A 24,318-nucleotide genomic window follows, 5' to 3' on the forward strand; every position below is an offset into this window, starting at 1 on the left:
CTGATTAAGGGTGCAGAGAGAAAAGGAGGTATTAAGGGAAATTCCCAGACTTTTCCTTGACTGTGTAGTCTGTACCTACCCCGTTTTTCTTGGTAAATTATGTTTTTTTTTTTAATTTTTTTTTAAGATTTTATTTATTATATGAGAGAGAGAGAGAGAGCTCTCAAGTAGGCAGAGAAGCAGAGAGCCCCATGCGGAGCTCAACCCCAGGATCCTGGGATCATGACCTGAGCAGAAGGCAGAGGCTTAACCCATTGAGCCACACAGGCGCCCCTGTACCTCCCCTTTTTAATATAAGGAAGATACTTTTGGCTTTTTACTCTACAATGACAACCCTCAAGCTTCAGGAGATAGATACCTTGTAACATTTTCTATGCACATTTCTTTATCTAATGAACTCCTCCCCTTTTACCTTAAAAAGTCGGAGTTCTAAAAATTAAATCTCTCACCATGAAAATGACCTTTGACTATTATTGTCTCTTTCTAAACCTCTGCTGACTGTATTTCGTCATCGCCTGAAGCGGTGCTTTAGCAGGTTGCACAAAAACGATAAACATGCTACCTACAGTTTTCAGTGTAACTAGAAGACAATGTGAGTCATTCCACCATAACACTCACGAATACTACTACGCACACTGTTCAAAATGACCACCAAGAAATGCTGCAACACGTATTTAAAACAAAAACCTGCAGTAAAAAAGGACAGGGTTCCATGAGGTACCAAGAGGTGAGCTCGTTTAGAATACCACGAATCATTAAAGCAGTGGAATGTCCAAAGCCGTATATCCTGCAATGAATTCTGAATTATCAGCGATAAAACTCTAATTGTCCCCCTTAAAATTTTTCTATTGTCTTTTTCTGAAACCCCAGAATGACCCACAATGTCGTTCTCCGTTCTGTGCCTCAGACTGCCGCACTGCTAGGGCTCAGCGTGAAATCCCAGGCCCTTTCACCCAACCAGACCCCACTGGACAGGGACACTGGGTGAACCATTGTGGATTCTGGGGACTCACAACCCTATGACCACCCTCCCGACCAGGCCCCCGAACGGCAGGACTATGAGGCTGGCGCTGCGCAAGTCTGTCTTTCTCTTTCGCAGACCCACTAGAAAGGAACCCAGCGCGAAGGGAGAGGGCCGGGCCCACCCACGGGATCTCACGGAGAGGACCAGGCCGGGAAGGCGCAGAAGCGCAGTTACCTAGATGCCCCGTCCCGAAGGAGAAACCGCCGCCTGCGCCGGTCCCGCCGGGGGCTACGGTGGTGGAGCCCAGCGTGCCGGTCCCGAAGGAGAACCCCGTGGACATGGCTGCCGGGGCTCAGCGCCGAAAGCAAGCTGCAGCGGTTCTGGACGTTCCTCTCTCCTCAAAGCCAAGGCGGGCCAGGCAGCATCGCTCTTGCCTAGCCGAGAACTGGCGGGAACTTCAAACCCCAGAGGCTGAACAAACAAGGCCGAGGTGGGTGGGGCAACTACCCGAGAGCACGTTCCGGCTCCCGCCGCGCGCACGTAACCGGGAGCGAGCCCGCCGCGCAAGGCACCCTGGGATGGGAGCAGTGGATCACGCCGGCGCAGGGCATCCCAGGAGGGTGCGGGATGCGGGGGCGGGGGGGGGGGGGGGAAGGGTTGGACAGCGGGGTTCTGGGATGGAGCCCAGCACCAGCCTCCTTGCTCAGCGGGGAGCCTACTTCTCACTCTCCTTCTGCCAGCCGCCCCCCCTGCAGGCGCTCTCTCTCACGATCTCTCTGTCAATTAAATAAATACATAAAATATTGTAAAAAAATGCTTGGCACATACAGCTTATATGTTGATTAATAAAACATGTAAGGTTAGCTGGAAGAAAAGTGCATGTAAAAATGTAGTAGGGACTAATATATATTCATAATAAGGGAAACTGATGTGGGCCATATCGGAATTAACTTCTCAATCATTCTGTAAATCAAACAGTTCTAAAAATAAGTTTATCAAGGGCACCTGGATGGATTGGTTGGTAAAGCATGCAACTCTTGATTCTCAGGGTTGTGAATTCAAGCCCATGTTGGGTGTGAAGTCTACTTTTAAAAAGCTAAATAAATAAAATATAAGTTTATAAAAGAAAGTGAGAAATTTGAGTTAGATAAAAGTTTGAGTTTGGGGGGAGCCATTCAAATTGATAAAGTATTCCTTTAACTTCATAAAAGTTTTAGTATGACATTTTTGTCTTCCATCTAGCAGAGTAGTTTAACTTGTTCAGAAGTAACCCCTGAGCTGCCATAGAGAGGAGAGCTGCAGGGATGGAAAGCAGACTATTACAATCTATAACATGACTCCAGATACACTGAGTGTAAGACTGGACCTCAAAGACCTTTTCTCATATAAATTCTTATGCTTGTCATATTAGCAAAAAGAAAACACTTTACCTCCTTTATTCTACAGAACTAGAACTCCAAAGAAAGCAGTTTCTATAAGCCAGCAATGTGGTTATTAAATGGAAAGCTTGATGTAAAATGTCCATGTAAATTTCATGCCTATTTAAGCCTAAAGTCTATGCATCCAGGCAAAACCATGCAGCACAGTCATTTGGCTTAACTGTCCTTATTTACAGTAACACATTCTATTCCAAAGGATGTTTCCTATATTCCTCTTTGACATTGGGGGACCTGAATCCGTATATCCATTCTATGGGAATTACCACTTTCCAAGGAGGAAGCAAATGATTCAGATTCTAAATTATGTAACAAACCACATTCCTTCCCTTTGTTGTTTTATATTATCTGAATCATGCTAAGAAGACCATCTTTTGCAGAGTTACTGGCTGTATGGTGATGTTGCTAATGTCAGAATCAAACTGAATAATCCAAAAGGCATTGTAAAAAAAAAAAATTAATTTCAACTTGCATTAAAATGGCTAAAGTAGCTTGTTTCCGTGGTATCCTCAGATCAGAATAACTCTGAGAAGCATCATTTGAGAAGTTCTAACATAGAAAAGAAGCTGGAAACTTAAGTCTATTTAAGTGGATCCGCAATATATATGGTCTAATCCTCTGAAATAACCAAGAAAGAAATTATGATTTAAAGCCTATATATGATCAGTTGACCTCTGTCTTGAATTTATTCCTGGGGATCTATTGACTTTAAAGTTTTATATTGTGTCCTAACTTTTTATAAAAATCCTATTAAAGTTTCAAAAGATCCAACAACAACAAAATTTATAGAAAGATAGATCAACAGTCAAAATGCGACCAAATGTTAATAACTGCTGACTCTACAAGAAAGATAGATGGGTGTTCATTGTACTGCTCTCTCAAATTCCCTACAGGTTTGAAATTTTTCATATTAAAAAATTGGAGCCTAAATCTAAAACAGAAATTTCCAAGAATAGATCTAATAATGTTCTGTTTCCTGATAAAATTTTCACTCATCTCCCAAGAAATGAATAAAAAAGAAAAGAAAGGAAAAGCAATACAGGGAGTCTTACATGAAGCTAATTTTATTTATTTGTTTTTAAATTTTTTTTTAGTAATCTCTACATCCAACGTGGAGTTCAAAATCACAATGCCGGGCACCTGGGTGGCTCAGTGGGTTAAGCCTCTGCCTTTGGCTCATGTCATGAACCCAGGGTCTTGGGATCGAGCCCCACATCGGCCTCTCTGCTCAGCAGGGAGCTGGCTTCCTCCTCTCTCTTTCTGCCTGCCTCTCTGCCTACTTGTGATCTCCATCTGTCAAATAAATAAATGAAATCTTAAAAAAAAAAAAGATTTCGTAAAAAAAATTTATTTGGGAGACAGAGAGAGTGCTCAAGCAGGGGGAGGGACAGAGAGAGAGGAGAAACAGACTCTGCCACTGTCAGGAAGCCTGACATGGAGCTCCATCCCAGGATCCTGGGATCACAATCTGAACTTAAGGCAGATGCTCAGCCAACTAAGTCTCCCAGCTCCCACTTCAGACTTCTTTTAAATGAAAGAAAAAAAAATCAACTTCCGTGTTAAGTTATCAGAGTAGGCCCTGGGGATAAAAATACATGTTTATAAAAAAAAGAAAAAATTTTTAAAAAAGTTATCATAGTTGGGTCTCTGTTATTCATAGCTAAACTTAATATACCAGTTTAAGTAGGAACCCACACTAAAAGATAGATTTTGTATGTGTTACTGAAGAAACAGGAAATAGCCATGATGAACCAAGGTCCAGATTCTCTATAGGATCACTATATAGTGATAAAGGCAAAAACAAAATATCCTGTTATCTAATTTTATTCTGCTAGCAGAGAGCACAGTTGAGTTCTAGTCTCAAAAACATAGGAGCCAAAGAGGGAGAATGTATCTGCATTTATTGTTCTCACATCTTAACAAAACAATTCATGGTACCTGATGGACTCAATATGCACTGTCATGGAGCAGAAATACATTCACAAGACTATTCCATAGCATGCACAAAATTTCCCTCAATTCTCTTTGACCAGTTTTCCCACTGCTTGATTAGACCTCTTTTGGTTACAAGGAATAGAAATCCTCTAAATGTAATTTTAAGCACAACTGTGTATACATGTGCAGGGAGATGTGGGAAGACAGAGTTACTGGTAGGTCTTGACAGAGTTACTGGTAGGTCTTGTTATTGAGACATGGGAGACAGACTTGGAATACAGAGAAGTTTCAAGTGAATCTAGAGGAAAAGGTGTCACGGCCGGTGCGACAAATCGACCAGGAACGTGAGGGTAAGAGGATGAAGAAAAGAACTCGAGAAGCAGAGAGATGGGGCAGGAGGAGCGCTGAGGAGGATGTCCAACAGTGCTAAGTTTATTCAAAGCATTAAGGCCATATATATAGTGATAATAGGAGAAGCAATACATCTGTGTCTAGTTAACCACGAGTTCCCATAATAAGTTTCACAATGAACTATAAGCAGACTTTGTGACACCAAATGGCTGACGCCGGTACAATTGTTCTGTATTGACACAGCGAACCTGAAAGTAATTTATGGGCTGTACTAGGGCAGGAAGGACCAGCCACGAACTTATGACCCCAACCGAATTGTTCTCATTTTTAAGAGCATGTGGGAAGTCAGGTAGGCGAGCGCATAACACATAGCACAGACCCTTCTCAATGCTACTCGATTTTATCGACCTAAGGCTTTTGTTCGGCTATTCAGCCTTTAAAGGAGCCACAAGTCAGGGCCTGGATTGGTCCTCATCTCAAGCCCTATTGTGGCCTCCCACAAAAAGGAATATCCAGGGCTCAAGTATATCAGAAAGTGACAGCTAGACAGTTCATAAGAAATGAACAGGAGAGAGTTGCACTTATTTTGGAACTGAGAAGATCTGGAGGTCCCAGGGGATGGGGGAAGGAGTAACTAACTGGTTGAGTGCCCAAGGGAAACAGAGGGGCATTCAGGCATCTGCCACACAAGAATCTGAGACCCAGCTCTCAAGGAGAAAAGGCCAATAAACAAATGGGGAGAAAGTGAAACAAACGTAGCAGAACAGTTTCCCCCCAAGCCAGTCCATACCTCCAACCCCACTGTTATCAAACCAGGGAAGTATAGGGAAAAAGAGTCTTTGAATAGGATAGAGGGGCAAATTTATATTTATGTTAAACTAAACACTTGACTCCTAAAAATAAGTTTTTTCTAAACCCAGAGTAATCGTACAAAGTTATTGAGAGGTAAAAGGAAAACCAACAAAACAGCCTTAAAGGGAAACTGTGAAGAAAAAGCTACTGCCTGTTTCACCCCATAAGAATCCAGTGTTCAATGAAGGGATTATGCAGATTACAGCACGACTGACCACTGTATCCACCAATGTTAATAACCAGTGTGAACGGACAGAAAGATCAGACATGGATACCACTTGGGCAAATCATCAATATTTGCTCATCTAAAGGATTCAGAGAGAAAGTCACACCTTCAGGATACAGTGAAAAATGATGAGTTATCTTCTTTATGACAGAATGAGGGGCAAGCCAGCCTCCGAACTCTCAAATCCGGAGACAATGAAAGTTATACTAACCTCTGGAAATATAATATTTCTCCCTCCACGTATGAGACTGAGGCATATCGGTTAACTTGGCTGCATGCACTTTGCTGGGCCAGGTGCACGTCCTCACCCGCAGGTATAGAATACAGAGTGTGATCACTTGCATACAATGTACAGTCACTCTGATAAGAACAAATGTTTATTCCGTCACCCATTCTCCTCAAGGAACACAGCCTGATCCATATAAATTCCTAAACCCAGGGCTGAAGAGGAGGATGAGGTACAGCAAGTACGCAGACATCTCCAGGCATTCTGGGATGCATTCTTAAAACACACGTGCTCACACCTATTATTTATTGAGCATTCGTTGAGGCCAGCCACTACGCTTGAGCATTTCTCTTCATTCCATCATTTAACTAACACAAATAACTTAGTGGAGAAGATGATGGTAAGGACTACTACTTACCAATAAGTAAACCGAGAGTAGAGAAATTAAATAATTTTGTAATTATTAAATTATAGCTAGTAAATTATTTGGTAATTAAATAATTTAATATCTGTTCACACAGATAGTGAACAGCAGAAATGAGATTTGAATTTAGATAGCTTTGATTCCAGAAAGAATTCTGACCATAGATTTCATCTTCTGCAATAATATACCTAAAACTAAAAGTGAAGAAATGGAGTCTAATGAAATATTCTTATTCTTTCAATGACTTATGTTTATTTAAGAAACAACCAAATTAAGAAATATAATTGCTCTTATGATATCTCATTAGGTGGCAAATAGTAAACATAATTATAAAAGCAACAACATTTGCTTTTAAAATATTAATATTATCTCACATGAATCATAGTATCAGACAACTCTCACACATTTTGTAGGGGAAGTAAGTGTTTTGGTGTTTTTTTTTTTTAAGAGTGTTCAAACAAACAAGCATTAGGGAGAAAGGAATGCAGGAGATTCTGATTCCTCATTATTTCAAAGTATCATGATTGTTTATTGAATGCTTTATTGTGTTTGTTAATTTTGATGCAAAAATCTACCATCTTTAATTAAGAAAATGCCATTTCATTAAAGTCATCCAATAACAATAGTCACATCTCTATTGTAAGTTGTTTTTGTTGGCACATACAAGGAAAAATTTAGGTGTCCTCTAGAACTTGGGTGACAAAGGAAGTTATAACTAGATGCAACAAAACAAAACTAATCAAAGAACTAACATTTAAGGACTCCATAGAAAGACACAGTTTGGTGTCTAGACCATGACTTACAGGAACTTAGTTGGCCAAATGGTGTAGTTAAAGAAACAACAGGACCCTCAGAAGGAGACTTTTTCGGCAATAAAGCCTAAATTAGGCTTACTTGATACACCCCTATAATAATGAACCTTCAGGGCTGCGCCAGACGTTTCCCTGGCCCAGAAACACTACTATCTTGTCCTGCAGTTGATTCCTCCCAATAGGATTTACAGATGCATCAAGACTTTGGCTGAATGAGAACAGCCTATCCACATGATTTTTTCCCTTGCTCTGAATTCATGCTAACTAAGCAAACTTCTCCACTGTAAAGTGTCTGCATACCTTTATAGGAATACCTTTATAGGTGTAAGTCTGGGAGCAGGTACCTATGATGTAAGATACTGAAATTCTGACCTTCACTGAAGTAAGTAAATGAAGATTATCTAAAACGGAAAAAAAAAAAGGAAAGAGTCCCATAACAAGTTACTTAGACATGTAGAAGTGGAAAAAAAAAGAGGTCTTCGTGTGTGTGTGTGTGTGTGTGTGTGTGTTGGCAGGGGGAGAGAGAGAAATTGAGATAGATCTACCCCAACATATCTTTTCATCCATCCATTTTGAAGTTTTATAACATTCTCTATAAATATCTTACATGTATTTTGTTAAATTTGTTCATTGACATCTGACATCATTTTTATGCTGTGGCAAATACAATTCCATTTTCATCTTCTATTCAATTGGAATTTATATATTATTTCTAAAAGCAGTTTCCCTAGCAATTAAAAGCTATAAACAGCCTTTTTCTTTTCTTTTCTTTTTTGAGAAAGAGAAAGAGAAGGAGAGAGTAGGGTGGGGATATATGGGAAGGGGCAGAGGAAATGGGAAAGAGAAAGAATCTTAAGCAGGATTGATCTCACAACCCAGGATCATAACCTGAGCTAAAATAAAAAATCAGATGCTCTAACTGACTGAGCCCCCCAGGCGTCCCTACACACAACTTTTTAAGACGAAAGTTAACTATCATTCCTAATTTCTACCAAGATGATGCAAGGATCCTAAGATACTTTATTTCAATCCTCACTCATATATATAAATTGCTTCTCAATTTTATAAAACTTGAGTATTATTGTTTTATGCAGCCAGTGTTTATTTACATTTATTCATTTCTTTACATTTAAAAAAATCTTCATTTCTTTTGTAGCTTAGATCTTCCATCTCTGATCATTTTACTTATTCTGAAGTATAAATTTAAAATTTGCTTTAGTATGGATCATGGCAAACTCCATCTTTTTGTTTGTTTGTTTGTTGGAAAAATGAATTTTCCTCCCTACTCTCATTTTCTGGAAGATATTTTTTCCTGGGAGAAGTATTTTATTTATTTATTATTTATATTCATTTTTTGAAAAATTTTTTTTTCCCAAGTAATCTCTGCACCCAGCATGGGGCTCAAACTTACAACCCTGAGATCAGGTGTCCTATGCCACACTGACTGAGCCAGCCAGGTGCCCCTGGGAAAAGTACTTGAGATTGTCAGTTGTTTCTTTCTGTATATGGAAGATACCATTGCAATCTTCCATGGCTTCTATCGCTGATAAGAAGTCTACTATAAGTGTAATTGTTGATCTGCTGGAGGTAATTTGTACTTCTATTCTAGATGGTTTTAAAATCCCCATTTTTGTCTTTGGTGTTGCCATAATGAATTCACCATAGTGAACCTGTAGTTCACTAGCCTGTGTCTAGAGTTGGATTTCTTTTTAATATACTTGGAATTCGTTGGTTGCTTTATTTTTGGATTGGTGTCTAGCATGCATTTTGAAAAAAAAAAAATGAGGCATTGTCTCTTCAAATATTATCTTTGCCCCAGTTGCTCTCCTTCTCTCTTATTCTTGTGAAACTATGATCAAGTTTGCTTTAGAACTTTTAATTCTATCCTTCATTTTTCTTAACCTCTTTTCATATAATCTTTTTGTCTCTCTGTATTCCTTTTCTTTGTGTATAATCTTCTTTTAGTAACTTCCAGTTTTCTAATTCTTTTTCTAATTTGTCTCATCTGTTAAACTCACCCAATGAGTTTTCCACTCCAATTTTTGTATTTCAGGTGTAGAACTTACATTTGGTTCTTCTTCATATTTTCTATATCATTCAAAAATCATTTTCCCATACACTGCAGATGTTTTAAGGGGCTTTAATTTCTTGAAATAAAACAGTTGCTTTATAAACAAAGCCTGATAATTATAAAATCTTTTATTGCCATCAGGTTGTAACTGCCAATGATCTCTTGAGAATTGTTTCCTTGTGTACTAGTTTTATTGATGTTGTTGTGATGAATTATTTTCCTTTGAAAACTAATTGTGAGAATTATTTGAAACCTATCGTAGAGAGACAGTCCAATCAAAAAGAATTTGTATTTGCTGTAATAAAATTCTTAGGCACTACTAATTGCAAACACTTTCAATTATATGCACAGCTTGACATTTGGGAGAAGTTTTTTGTGTAGTAAGAATATAGGTTGCAAATCCATCTATTAACTTTTTTGTGGTTGTGATATATCCAAGACAGGCAATTTCTCAATGTCAATGCAAATTTTCTGATGTATTCTATGGTTTGGGTTGGTTGTATTTTTATATGTCCCTGGCTTTATGTAGGAAGAGTACCTCATTAGACTCCCCATTCATTAGGGCCTAGATTTTAACTTCTGAATTTTATGTCCTGTAAGAAATATAAATGGCCCTTTTGCCACAATTTCACTATTCTGCTTACCTCTCTGGGTGTACAGTTTCTTATAGTGTATAGTGTATAACTTCTCTACTCAAAATGCTAACAAAACAGGAGGCTGGGTACTGAGACACTAGGAAACAAGCTCAAGGAATAATATAAGCCCATGATTTAACTCTTTGAAGAAATAATCTTGGTTTCCTCCTTGGCTTTTGAAGATTGGTTAACTATCATGAAGGACACAATAACTATCTGGACCAGGAAGTTCACACCATCATACTATCTCAGTGGAAACAAATGGTCATTGATGTTCTTCACTCCAGAAAGGCAGCAGAACAGGAGACAAAAGTTTGGGAAAAACTAGCCAAAATGTATAAGACCACAAGAGATGTCATCTTTGTATTTGGATTCAAAACCCATTTCAGTGGTGCCAAGACAACTGACTTTGGTATGACTTAGGATTACTTGGATAATGCAAAGAAAAATGAACCCAAAAATTGAGTTGCAAGACAGAGGATGTATGAGAAGAAAAAGACCTCACAAAAACAGTGAAAGTAATGCAAGAGCAGAATGAAGAAAGTCAGGGGGACTACAAAGCCAATGTTGGTGCTGGCAAAAAGTGAACTGGAGATTCAACAACAGAAGGAGAAACACTTGGCAGTGACTTTATCTGTGGTGATTGTGCAGATTTTTGATGAGAGAATTAATAAACCAGAAATTAAAGGAAAAATGAAAGTATCCTCATGATTCCTATAATGTACCAAACCACAGCAAGGACAAACACCCACCAGAACAAGAGATGTGAAACATCATCTCAAATAATCAAACTATTTACTAGTAAATGGGTACATTCCTATTGAAACTTGAAGGTATATGCTATAAAATAAATGAACTATGGATTAAAGTCATTTGGAGAATCCACAAGCACTTTCTCCAAGAAATGCTTCTCCAACCTAAGTAGAATTTTTCTGATTTAATTCTTTCTCATTTTAAAGCTTTTCTGGTTCCTCTCAGTATTTGTCTGACTTGACTCTCAAAGTCTTTTCTTTGGAGTGTGCCATAGCAATTATGTTTCTCAAGGTCAGGTGATAGGTGGCAACTAGGAGAGCTCAGGTCCAGGTCCTGGCTTCACCATAATTCCAAAACTCCTTTGGTTAATGAAATGCAAGTCTGATGGATTATTATTTCTGGATCTTGACTCTGTAAACTGGATTAGCCCTTGCAGTCTCTGGACTGCTACAACAGACTAGAAGGCTAAGACTTGAGCCCTATGGGCTAAGTGCCTAAGGGCACTTTTGGTCACTTACTGCCCACTAAAGTGGGTTTATTCAAGAGTGATAATCTTCTGAAAGCTAAACATGGTGAAAAAGCTAAGTGTATGTAAACTATGTATCTGTATCCAAAACTAATATTTGTAGACGTGAAACTAATTTGTTCATTATTTTTTACAGAGAATAGAGAAAAAAGGTTTAAAATGTGTGTGTGTGTGTGTAAGTGAAGAAATGCCATTTCTCCCCTAAACTGTGCAAGGCTATAAATCATACTATTTGAGACAATTGTGCATGTATTTACTTCCTCTGAATTATATTTTCACAACACAGTTGCCAAGTATAGGTCTATTTCTACTGCAGAGAGTGGTGCCTGGAATTTGTCAGGGTTCCTCTGCTATTACTCTGTGGGTTGTGCGGTTGTCAGGATTACGTTCAGTGTGTATGCGTGGGAAAGGTGCTGGCGGTGGGTGGGAGGTAGGCAGAGGGAGAGGCAGCAGGAAATCTGAAGAGTAAGAGATTTACCTCAGAAGAATATTTTCAAAAAAAAAAAAAGGAAGAAGAATATTTTCTTTTCTTTCTCAGAAAGAGTAAGTCTGATAAAGAAATATAGTGTATAAAACAACAAATATTTAGGAAAAAAAACCTCAAATTTTTATTTTTTAAAAGACCAATTTATAATATTAAATTTCATGCTGTTAATAATTCTTGAGTAAAACAATTTTATGTATAGCATGACTAATTTCTCATATCAGGATTTAGTAACAATAACAGAAATTTACAGCTGGAAGGAAACTTAGTACTCTCCTAGACCTTGCCTTCATTTTTAAGAAGAGAAAACAGAGCTAAAAGGTTGACTTGCCAGAGGTCATAGTCAGTGATAAAAAAGCTAGGATCCAGGTCTCATCATTTCCTCTCAGATGTCCTTAACACAAATAGTTTTGAAATATTAACTTTTCCAATTTGCAGAGCTTTTCATTTGAGCTCCACAACACATTTTCACATAAATCATATTTGTAGGAGATATTATAAGCATTGCACCACATCCCAACATGAACATATTTCAAATCTGTACCTCTCTACTTTTAATTCATTTTTTTACTAAGAACAGTTAAGAAAAGATGTTTGTATATAAGTATATATTAAGAATGCTGCCTTAGACTATTCTTACCAATTTCATTAACATGAAATATATCTGAATTACTACAATTTTAAAAATTTACAGCAACCATCAATCTCAAAGATAGACCTATTTTCTAAAAGTCATACCTTCTAAAATCAAGCAAATTATGAAAAAGGGGAAGTGAACATGAATCTTTTTGAAAATTACCCAGCACTCTAATTGAAAGTCCTTTACCCTTCTACAGTTTTTATTGTTTTTCATCTTTCCCCAAAACTACATATAAATAATATGAGAAAAGGTCTTCATCAATCCATACAAAGTTTTTAAGCAACAATGTAATACTACATCATTACAAGTCCTCTGGGTACAGAATCTTTTGGTGTGGACATGGAACTGACCGACGGAAGTTTCAGTCTTCGAAATGCTAGCTCAGAATAAAGACCAACATGTGGAGGATGATAAACAAGTCTGGATACCCTTAATAAAAAGACCAATTTTCTTTTTTTTTTTTTTTAAATTTTATTTATTTATTTGACAGAGAGAAATCACAAGTAGATGGAGAGGCAGGCAGAGAGAGAGAAAGAGGGAAGCAGGCTCCCTGCTGAGCAGAGAGCCCGATGCGGGACTCGATCCCAGGACCCTGAGATCATGACCTGAGCCGAAGGCAGTGGCTTAACCCACTGAGCCACCCAGGCGCCCCAAAAGACCAATTTTCAATAAAAATATGGTGAATACATTTGTATGTTTAAAAATGCACAACTGTTTATGTTAAAAATAAAATAGCTTTGGGGGGAAACCTTAATAACGAATTAATCGAATTCATAGCACAGTTTTTATAAGAAAATATTTTCTAGGTTCCTTGTTTGGAGGCTGGGAAACTGTATTCCTTTTGTCATGGATAATGGCCACTGGCAAAAAGGCAACATGGAGGCTCAAGGAATAAGCCCTCCTCTCCAGAGGAACACAGCATGAGCACAGTACAAAGACAGCATTAGTTATGTCTTCATAAGTCAGATGCTCAGAATCCATAATACCTAGACTCCTATTAATGTTGAATGGGACAATCTATAATAATGTGATCACAGTGATTACAGGTCTGAAAGGGATAAAATAACATTTTGTCCAACTCATAAAAATCTCACCGGATCATGAACATCTAACTAAGTTTCTAGTTTATGTCATATATGTTCCAAATCTCATCACCACTGAAATCTTAGGGTATAGGTATTTTCTTTTTTTTTTTTTTTTTTTTTTTTTTTTTTTTTAAAGATTTTATTTATTTATTTGAGAGAGAGAGACAGTGAGAGAGAGGCTGAGCGAGGAGAAGGTCAGAGGGAGAAGCAGACTCCCCATGCAGCTGGAAGCCTGATGTGGGACTCGATCCTGTGACTCCGGGATCATGACCTGAGCCGAAGGCAGTCGTCCAACCAACTGAGCCACCCAGGCATCCCAGGGTATAGGTATTTTCATCCTCATTTAGCAGATGAGAGAACTGAGAGACTAAGAGAAGACAAAACTCTGGATGATTGACAAATCTCCAAAGGCAAGAGAAACAAAAGCAAAAATGAACTACTGGGACTTCATCAAGATAAAAAGCTTTTGCATGGCAAAGGATATAGTCAACAAAACTAAAAGGCAATCTATGGAATGGAAGAAGGTATTTGCAAATGACATATCAAATAAAGGGCTAGTATCCAAAATCTATAAAGAACCTACCAAACTCAAACCCAACAAACAAAAATTCCAGTCAAGAAATGGGCAGAAGACATGAATGTTTCTCCAAAGTAGACATACAAATGGCCAACAGACACATGAAAAAATGCTCATTTCTCACCAACGGGGAAATACAAATCAAGACCACCACAAGATACCACCTCACACCAGACAGAATAGCTAAAATAAACAACTTAGGAAACAACAAATGTTGGTGAGGATGCAGAGAAAAGGGAAACTTCTTACAGTGCTGGTGGGAATGCAAACTGGTAGAGCTACTCCGGAAAACAGTATAGAGGTTCCTCAAAAATTTATTTTTTTTTAAGATTTTATTTGTTTATTTGACAGAGAGAAATCACAAGTACACTGAGAGGCAGGCAGAGAGAGAGAGAGAAGGAAGCAGGCTCCCTGCTGAGCAGAGAGCACGATGCGGGACCCTGAGATCATGACCTGAGCCGAAGGCTGCAGCTTAACCCACTGAGCCACCCAGGCGCCCAGGTTCCTCAAAAATTTAAAAAGAGAGTTACCCTATGACCCAGAAATTGCACTACTAGGTATCTAACCAAAGGATACAAACATGGTGGTTTGAAGGAGCACCTGCACCCCAGTGTTTGTAGCAGCCATACCTACAATAGCCAAAATATGGAAAGAGCCCAGATGTCTATCAACAGATGAATGGATAAAGATTTGTTATGTGTGTGTGCATGTGTTATATGGAATATCACTCACCCATCAAAAAGAATGAAATTGCCTATTGCAATGGATGGAACTACAGTGTATTATCCTAAGTGAAGTAAGTCAGAGAAAGACAAATACTATATGATTTCACTCATATGTGCAATCTAAGAAACAAAACAGATTAACATAAGGGAAGGGAAGGAAAAATAAAACAAAATGAAAATGGAGAAGGAGGCAGACCATAAGAAAGGCTGAACTCTAGAAAAGAAACTGAAGGTTGCTGGATGGGAGGTTGGTGGGGGGAAGGGGTAATTGGGTGATTGGCATTAAGGACATAACCTGATATAATGAGCACTGGGTGCTATATGCAACTGATGAGTCACTAAATCCTACTCCTAAAATTAGTAATACAGTATATGCTAACTGAACTGAATTTAAGAATTAAAAAAAAGTCTGTGATTCCTTTGCTAAGATGTGCTGAGCTCTATCACAATTGTGTGACTTAAATGAGCTATAAATTAGTGTTCATTCTTTCCTATAGATAATTCTCATTGTTCTTTAGTGTAAATTAACCGAGCCTTATTAAGTGTGGCTAACTGTCAGGCTAAGGATACACGGACAAAACCAAACCCAGAGACCCTCAAAGAGCTCAAACCAGTGGAGAAGTTTAATATATAAACACCCTGTTACAGATGAAGGTGATTGCAATGAAAAGATCACACAGAAGTGGGGTGGTAGCATGGAAGAGTAAAGGATTAACTTCGTTTGAATTTTCTGGGGAAGATTCTTATAGAAGATGACTTCTGAGGGGCACCTGGATGGCACAGTCAGTTGAATACCCACCTCCTGTTTGCAGGTCAGCTCATGGTCTTGGGGTTGACGGATGGAGTCCTGTGTCAGACTCTGCACTAAGTGAAGAGTCTGCTTGAGTTTTTCTTTCCCTCTCCTTCTGCCCCTCTGCTCAGGCTCACTCACTCTGACTCAAATAAATAAATATTAAAAAAAAAAAAAAGGGATGACCTCTGAGATTATTTTTGAAAGATAAACATGAATTCACGAGATTGGGAAGGGCCAAAGAGCATTCCAAGCATTTGGTAGGTCCTGGAGAGTTCTCCCTCCTGGCATGTAATTATAAGCTGTCCCGCACTGCTGGTGTATAAAGTAAGAGTGGGGCCTGTGGGACCTGAGGCTGAAGAGGCAAAGGCAGATTAAAGAACCTCACGTGTGCCTGTTACAGTTTGAATTCAGCAGAAAGCCAGTAAGGAATCATTGGTGGGTTTCAGTTCTCGGAGATAAAGTATGTATTATATTCAAGTTTGAAACTGATGATGTTGGTAACAGATGGATTAACCAAACACCCTAAAAGGGCCTCTAGAGATCATACATGATCTGGCTCCTTTGTATTTCTCCAGCTTGATTTTGAGTCATCCTCTTCTGTCCTCTATCTGGTAACACTAAACCACATTCGGTTCTCTTTTCTGGGCTTTTGTACAAGTGGTCCCTTTGCTTGGAAATTCTTTCTTTTCATTTTGAGGGTCTAACTCTTCAACTTATCTTTTAGAGCTTAACAGGAAGATAATTTCTGTTGGAAAGCTTGCACTAACCCTCAAAAATTGGAGCTACCCTTCTACCATGTGGTACTTAGTCTGCTTGTACTTCCCTTCTCAAAGCACTTACTTCACTGTCACGTGACCAACTGCCTGTTGATTTTCTCTCCAGATACTGTGAATTTTCTAAGGGCAAGCTTGATGGCCTGTGTATCTACAATACCTAGTGCAGCCCTGCAATGCAGACAGTGTTTGAAAATAAGCTCCTGAATGGGTGCTGAATATCAAGTGTGCAGCTAGCAGTAGATCAATTGGGTGACCAATGATAAAGGTCTGAACTGAAGAGGGTTAGGATCACTAAAACTTGGTGACTTGCCAGAGTTAAAGAGGAAAGAAAAAAAGGAAAAAGATTAAGTAGTGAAGGATAGTTACCAATTTTTAAGAAAATAGGTAGGACAACACAACCATGGTTGCCTATAAACTCTCTCTCTCTGACCTCTCTCCTATTGCTCCTACCTCAGTTTTCCCAAAATGCGAGACTTACTCTTGCTTCACAATGGGCGACTGCTGTTCCTTCATCCTGGGAAAATATTCCCCAAATGCCCCCATGGCTTGCTCCCTCACCTCCTCAGATCTTTGCTCAAATGGTAACTGTATAGTGATGGCTTCCCTGAGCATCCCACTTAGAATCATAACCCTATCCACATCTTGGCTCTCCTTAGTCCTCTTTCCTCCTCTATTTTTCCCCACAGAATTTATATCAGACACACAACAGATTCATTTGCTTTGTCTTTTCCACTACAGATGTGTTCCCTGAGGGGTAAATAGTTGTTAATTTGTTTACTTCACTACTGTACCCTCAGGGCCTAGGACATAGTAGGCATTCAATATATGTTTAATTAGTGATTGAACAAGTGAATTAACAGTAGCATCAGCATCGGTACAGAGTGGGGAAAAAGTATGCAGAAAATGATTATGTGCACTTTTAAATATGCTCAATTAGAAGAGGTCACTGAGAAGAAAGACAAAATTGGAAGAGTAGCAGGGGGACCCTGGGTTTGCTTTATCCCTCAAACAGAGGAGCTCAACATCAAATCATTTTGAACAACTAGGAAATAGATTTGAGGATTAAGAAAATAATCTGCGTAACTGGAGGGAAAGTGGCAGATGTGAGGTTTGGAGCTATGAACTAGGGGAGAGAAAAGCTGTGGTGCTGGGAAAGGGAGGGAGCCATTTGTGTAGAGTGAAGCCAGGGAGAGAGGGAGAGGGCAGGAGAAAGAACAGCATATAGGGTTCCTGCAATATGCTGGGGTGAGGGGATCCCCTGAATGGCACTGAGAGAAATCACTCCCCCTCCTGGAGTACATGTGGAAGAGGGATTTTGCTTTTCTGTGGACAAAAGGCCCCCTAGGAGCCACTGAGTGGCTGTTTAGCAGCAGGGGACAGAAGCATGTGTAGAGGGCAGATATGCTGGTCACAGCTTTCCACTGTGGGGCCCAACAGACTCCACTCTGTGTGACTGCCTTTATGGGACAGAATGGTGCTGGGCAAGCTGCAAGCCTCTCCTCCTAGGGAGAGAAGCAGGCCCACACCTTGCTGGGTCCTTTAAGATTTGGAGTTTTCAATACCAGCCATGGGACAAAGATAAAACACATAACTGTGGCATAGCGTGTGCAGATGGCCAGGCACAGGGAAGTTGAGGTGCAGTGATATGATGAAAGCCTGGAACACAGGAGAAGAAGTTGTTCACTTTTTTATCAGGGCCTCCTAAACAGTAGCAGCTGTGAGTTTTCCCCCAGGTTGAGATGGTGGGGTGATAGGATCTTCCACACATTCCCTTCCCCCCACCACCATGGTTGGACTTAAGAGAGAAACAGAACCTCCAGGGGAGGCTGGAGTCCCTTACACCAAACCCTGCCCTTGTGCACCCAACAGGGGCAAGTTTCCTAAGGCAGGTCTGACTGTGAACCAGCACAGGGGGCCTCTCCCTCAGAACAACATACGCTGCCCCACATGTACCAGGTCTACTAATCACAGAGTGCTCTAAAGCATCAGCTTCAGTTCTGGTGGAAATAGGACCAGGTTTTCTTTTCTTAAGAATTCTTTTATTTCTTTATTCTTTATTTTCTTCTTCCTTTGGCATTAGGCTTATAGTTTTGTGTTTATTTGTTGGTTTGTTTCTTTTTTTCCTTTGTAGGATCAGCCGTTTTTTGTTGTTGTTGATTCCCCCCCTTTTCCTTCCTTCTTTCTCATTATTTGGAATCAGGGTTATAGTTGTTTGTCTGTCTGTTTTTTCTTCCTTTTCCTTTTCTCTTTTCTTAGATCAGCCCTTTTTTTTTTAGTTTTTTTTTTTAATTAGGCTTATCTCAACAAACAAATCAAAGCACACCTAGTGAAAGGTTCAACCACCTCCCACTGCAAGCACGGAGGAAGTCTGAGCAAACTGACCTGTGGAAAAGGGCAGCCAAAACACTACATCAGAGTGCACACAGCATACAACAGAAACACTTCCTGAAGTGCAAGACCCTGGACAGTGTGTGACCCCTGTTTCCTCTCAGGAGCAGGAAACCTAACATTCTTTCATGACATGCAAAAGACAGAAACCTAAACATAATGACAAGACAGAGGGATTCTCCCTAAAAGAAATAGCAGAAGAAATCACAGCCAGGGATTTCTCAAAACAGATGTAATCAATATATCTGAACAAGAATTTAGAATGACAGTCATAAGAATACTACCTGGGCTTCAAAGCAGCATAGAAGAGACCAGAGAAATCCTCACTGCAGAGATAAAACTCGTCATGCTGAAATAAAAATGCTATAGCTGAGATGCAGAACCAACTGGATGTAATCACAATGAGGATGGAAGAGGCAGAGAACCAAATAGGTGATAGTGAAAATTATGGAAAATAACGAAGCTGAAAAGAAGAAGGAAAGAAAACATCATGAATACAAACTTAGGGAATTTAGTGATTCAACAATGTGCAATATTATCTGTATCCCAGGAGTCTCAGAAGAATAAAAGTGTGAAAATGGGGCAGAAAGTTTATTTGAACAAATTATAGCTGACAATTTCCCTAATCGGGGGAAGGAAACAGGCATTTATGTCCAAGAGTCACAGAGAACTCCCCTCAAAATCCAAACAGAACAGGTCAACACCAAGATATATTAGAGTGAAACTCACAAAACAAAAAAGATAAAGTGAGAATTCTGAAAGTAGCCAGGGGCAAAAGGTCCTTAACCTACAAGGGTGGACACATAAGGTTAGCTGCAGACCTGTCCCCAAAAACGTAGCAGGCCAGAAATAAGCAGCATGATATATTCAACACGCTGACTGGGAAAAATAACACAGCCAAGCAGCAAAGCTGTCATTAAGAATGGAGGGAAAGATAAAGAGTTTCCAAGATAAGCAAAAACTAAAGGAGTTCATGAACACTAAACCAGCTCTGCAAGTAATACTAAAAGGGATTCTTAGAGCAGGAAATAGATACCAAAAGTGACAGGAACTTTTTAAACCATTTTTAAAAGGAACACAGACAATCTACAGGAACAGCGATTTTACAAGTAATACAATGGCACTAAATTCCTATCTATCAAGGTCAGGAACATGATAGGGATGTCCACTCTTACTGTTATTGTTCAACACAGTCCTGAAAATCCTAGCCTCAGCAATCAGACAACAAGAAGAAATAAAAAACATCCAAATTAGCACAGAAGAAGTCAAACTTTCACTCTTCTCAGACAACATGATACTTTATGTAGAAAACCTTTATGTAGAAAGATTCCACCAACAAATTGCTAGAACTGATATATGAATTCAGCAAAGTCACAGGATACAAAATGGACATTCAGAAATCTGCTGCATTTCTATACACCAATTATAATAAAAGAGCAGAAAGAGAGATCAAGGAATCAATCCCATTTACAATTACATCAAAGACAATAAGATACCTAGAAATAAACCTAACCAGAGAAATAAAAGTTCTGTACCATGAAAGCTAGAGAACACATATAAAAGAAACTGAAGAAGGCACAAAGGAATGGAAAAACATTCCATGTCATGGATTGCAAGAAAAAAAATACTATTGTTAAATGGTCTATTCCACCCAAAGCAATCTACATATTCAATGCAATCCCTATCAAAAATAACACCAGCATTTTTCACAGAGCTAGAACGAACAACTATAAAATTTGTATGGAACCAGACAAAACTCTAAGTAACTAAAGTGATGTAGAAAAAAAAAAAGAAAAAAGAAACGCTGGAGGCATCACAATTCCGGACTTTAAGCTCTATTACGAATCTGTAGTCACTAAGACAGTATGGTATTGGCACAGAACAGACATATAGATCAAAGGAACAGAAAAGAGAAACCAGAAATGGACCCACAAGTGTAAGGTCAACTAATCTTCAACAAAGCAGGAAAAAATATCCAATGGGAAAAAGACACTGTCTTTAAAAAATGGTGTTGGAAAAAACTGGACAGTGACAGGCAGAAGAATGGCACCAGACTACTTTCTTACACCACACACAAAAATAAATTAAAAGTGGATGAAAGACCTAACTGTGACACAGGAAACCATCAATATTCTAGAGAAGAACACAGGCGGCAACCTCTTTGACCTCGGCCATAGAAATTTCTTACTAGACATATCACCGGAGGCAAGGGAAACAAAAACAAAGATGGACTATCAGGACCTCATCAAGACAAAAAGCTTTTGCACACTGAAGGAAACAATCAACAAAACCAAAAGGCAACCGATGGAATGGGAGAAGGTTTTTGCAAATGACATATCAGATAATGGGCTAGTATCCAAAATCTATAAAGAACTTATCAAACTCAACACCCCAAAAAACAAATAATCCAGTTAAGAAATGGGCAGAAGACTTGAATAGAACCTTGTCCAAAAAAGACTTTCAGATGGCTAACAGACACATGAAAAGAGGCTCAACATCTTGCATCATCAGGGAAATACAAATCAAAACCAAAATGAGATACTACTTCACACCTGTCAGAATGGTTAAAATTACCAACTCAGAAACAACAGGTGTTTGTGAGGGTGCAGAGAAAGGGGAACCTTCTTGTACTGTTAGTTAAAAGGCAAATTGGTGATCCACTCTGGAAAACAGTATGGATTTTCCTCAGAAAGTTAAAATGCGAGCTACCCTATGACCCAGCAATTGTATTATTAGTTATTTATCCAAAGGATACAAAAATTCTGATTTGAAGGGGCACATGCACCCCACGTTTATAGCAGTACTATCAATAATAGCCAAATTATGGAAAGAGCCCAGATGTCCATTAACAGATGAATGGATAAAGAAGATGTGGTATATGTACAATGGAATACTATTTGGTATCAGAATGAATGAAATCTTGCCACTTGCAATGATATGGATGGGACTAGAGGGCATTATGTGAAATAAGTCAGTCAGAGAAGGACCAATACTCTGTGATTTCACTCATATGTGCAATTTCAGAAAAACAGATAAACAAAGAGGAAGGGAAGGAAAAATAAAATAAGATAAAAAACAGAGAGGGAGGCAAACCACAAGAGACTCTTTAATGTAGACAAGAAGCTGACAGTTGCTGAAGGGGAGGTGGGTGGGAAAATGGGCTCGATGGGTGATGGACATTATGGAGGACACTGGTTTGAATGTGAACTCGGTGTTGTATGCAGCTGATGAATAACTGGATTCTGTTCTTGAAAGCAGAGCCACACTCTATGTTACCTAACTTGAAATTTAAAAGAAGAAAGAAAGGGGGGAAGGGAGGGGCGGACGGACGACAGGAGGAGGAAGGAAGGATGGAGGAAAGAAAGAAGCAAAGGAACAAAGGATATAAAGTAGTGCCCAGAAAAACAAGTAAATGGTTCAGAAACTTGCAAATGTGTTTAACTAATTCCAAAGACATGCCCATCACAGTTACAGGTACCATTTTTCAACCATTAGTAGATTAGTAGAGATTAAAGATTTGGAAAAGACCCACCTAATTAATGTTTTTGGGTTAAAGTCACAATACAAATGCATACCCACATACCATATAAATACTTAAGGCTATAAATGAAGCAAACTCGAAAAGAAAATGCATTCCTTTCTCTCACTTTAAAAAAGAAAGAGGTCTCTGAGCAATACAACTGGTGCTCCGGGAAAAGGTTTCAGCTAGTATAAGAAGCATTATCATACTCACAAACAATGTGCACGGGAAAAAGAAAAATTTAAAAAGCTATAGAAATTGGGAAACAACAATATTTAAGGTTTGGGCAAAGGAAGAAGAATAAGCAAAAGGGGAGCCTGGGTGACTCAGTGGGTTAAAGCCTCTGCCTTCGGCTCAGGTCATGATCCCAGTGGGTTAAAGCCTCTGCCTTCGGCTCAGGTCATGATCCCAGGGTCCTGGGATGGAGCCCCGCATTGGGCTCTCTGCTCAGCGGAGAGCCTGATTTCCTTCCTCTCTCCCTGCCTGCCTCTCTGCCTAGTTGTGATCTCTGTCTGTCAAATAAATAAATAAATAAATAACCTGGGGGGAAAAAAAAGGCTAAGAACAATGCCAGAAAAGGAGAAAGGAGAGAATTTGAAGAGGTTCAGTAGTATCCAGTGTAAGACAAACTATAATAAAGGAAGAGAAAGACCCAGAGTATTTCATAATTAGGTTACTACTGACTTTAGTCAATGCAGTTTTAGAGGATCACAAAGTAACAATGACGAATAACCACCACTTATGGAACAATCACTTATAGGTATATTCAAGGGGGTGATTCAAATGTACTATCGCTAATCTTCCCAACCACATTACCAAGTACCTCTCCTATTATCCAAATTTTATAGAAGAAAACTTAGGCTAAGTAAGATGAAGTGTCTCATATGTTACAGATGAACAAAAAGTGGAGGAGCTAAGGTTTGAGTCCTAGTAAAAATATACCTTATAAAATGTTTTGTTCATATGACACTCTTGATGTAAATTCCACATGCATAAATTTTTGAGGTACAAAGATCTTGCCACTTTAAATACCAACAGTCACATATTTTAAAGATCTTTAAAAGAATTGTTAAAAAACCTTATACTTGATCATTTATGAATGCCATTATGAATGTCAATTGCTGTATTTATGCCTTTGGGAACAGTTGAGTCGTTTAGATTTTTTTGCTTTTATGATGAAAGGCACTACGGTTTTTTTTTTTTTTTTTTTGAGAATCTGTGTCTTCATTTTATGATTTTTTTTTTGCCTATGGGCTAGAATCATGCTAAGTGCTATACATATATCCTCTCAGGTAATCCTCACCATAACCTTATGATTTAAGTTCTAGTATAAGAAAAAAGAGGAGAGAGTAAATAACTTATCCAATGTCACATATTCAGTCCTAGCAGAGGTTTTAGGTCTCTGAGCCTCCAACTCCAAAGCTCTTAATCTTAATTCTGACTCAGCTGTTTTCCAGGGTGATATGCCAATGAGGTCCTTAGTCACTTTGCAGATAGACCAGATTTCCGGATAAGTATTGCCCTAAATGAACTCTGAGATATTCAACTTCCAAAAATTTGCTGTTAATTGGGGGAAAAAAAGTTAACCTTTTAGATATTTGGACAAATGCTAACAATTTAAGAAAAAAAAAAAAGGAAGCATCAGTATTCGTGAGTACTCTGTCATAATAGTTTAATAATTGCATTAATTTCCTATTTGTTACCAAATTACCATAAATTTATAGGTTAAAACAATGCTTTTTATTACCTTGTTGTTGTATAGGGTCAAGTAACCTTGTATAGGTCTCACTGAGTTAAGGCTGGGGACAGCTGCATTCCTTTCTATGGGCTCTTTGGGGGAACCTTCCTTTTCCAGATTCTTGAGACGGCACATCTTCCTTGGCTTATGGTTCCTTTCCTCCATTTTTAAAGCCACAAGAGCAAAAAGAGTCTTTATCACATGAAATATATTTCACCTTCTTTCCTGCACTCCTCTTGCTCTTTTAAGAACCCCTGTAATTGGGCGCCTGGTGGCTCAGTGGTTTAAAGCCTCTGCCTTTGGCTCAGGTCATGATCTCAGGGTCCTGGGATCGAGGCCCGCATCGGGCTTTCTTCTCAGTAGGGAGCCTGCTTCCCTCTC

The 24,318-nt window shown here is 39.0% G+C and overlaps 3 protein-coding genes across 3 annotated transcripts in view; 1 reads left to right on the top strand and 2 right to left on the bottom strand.

The window, feature by feature from the left end:
* Window positions 1–1,304, bottom strand: part of LOC131813650 (ligand of Numb protein X 2-like) — a 156,498-nt gene extending 155,194 nt beyond the window's left edge. Inside the window, exon 1 of the mRNA XM_059144010.1 lies at window positions 1,199–1,304. Within this exon, the coding sequence (XP_058999993.1) occupies window positions 1,199–1,304 (106 nt within the window). The remainder of the gene's footprint in view (window positions 1–1,198) is intronic.
* Window positions 1–24,318, bottom strand: part of LOC131813467 (ral guanine nucleotide dissociation stimulator-like) — a 161,632-nt gene that overhangs the window by 115,981 nt on the left and 21,333 nt on the right. The window lies entirely within an intron of this gene.
* Window positions 1,303–24,318, top strand: part of LOC131813651 (uncharacterized) — a 29,044-nt gene continuing 6,028 nt past the window's right edge. The window contains exon 1 of the mRNA XM_059144011.1: window positions 1,303–1,454. Within this exon, the coding sequence (XP_058999994.1) occupies window positions 1,303–1,454 (152 nt within the window). The remainder of the gene's footprint in view (window positions 1,455–24,318) is intronic.

Source organism: Mustela lutreola, chromosome 13 (genome assembly GCF_030435805.1).
Source record: "Mustela lutreola isolate mMusLut2 chromosome 13, mMusLut2.pri, whole genome shotgun sequence".
In the NCBI taxonomy this organism is placed as follows: domain Eukaryota; kingdom Metazoa; phylum Chordata; class Mammalia; order Carnivora; family Mustelidae; genus Mustela; species Mustela lutreola.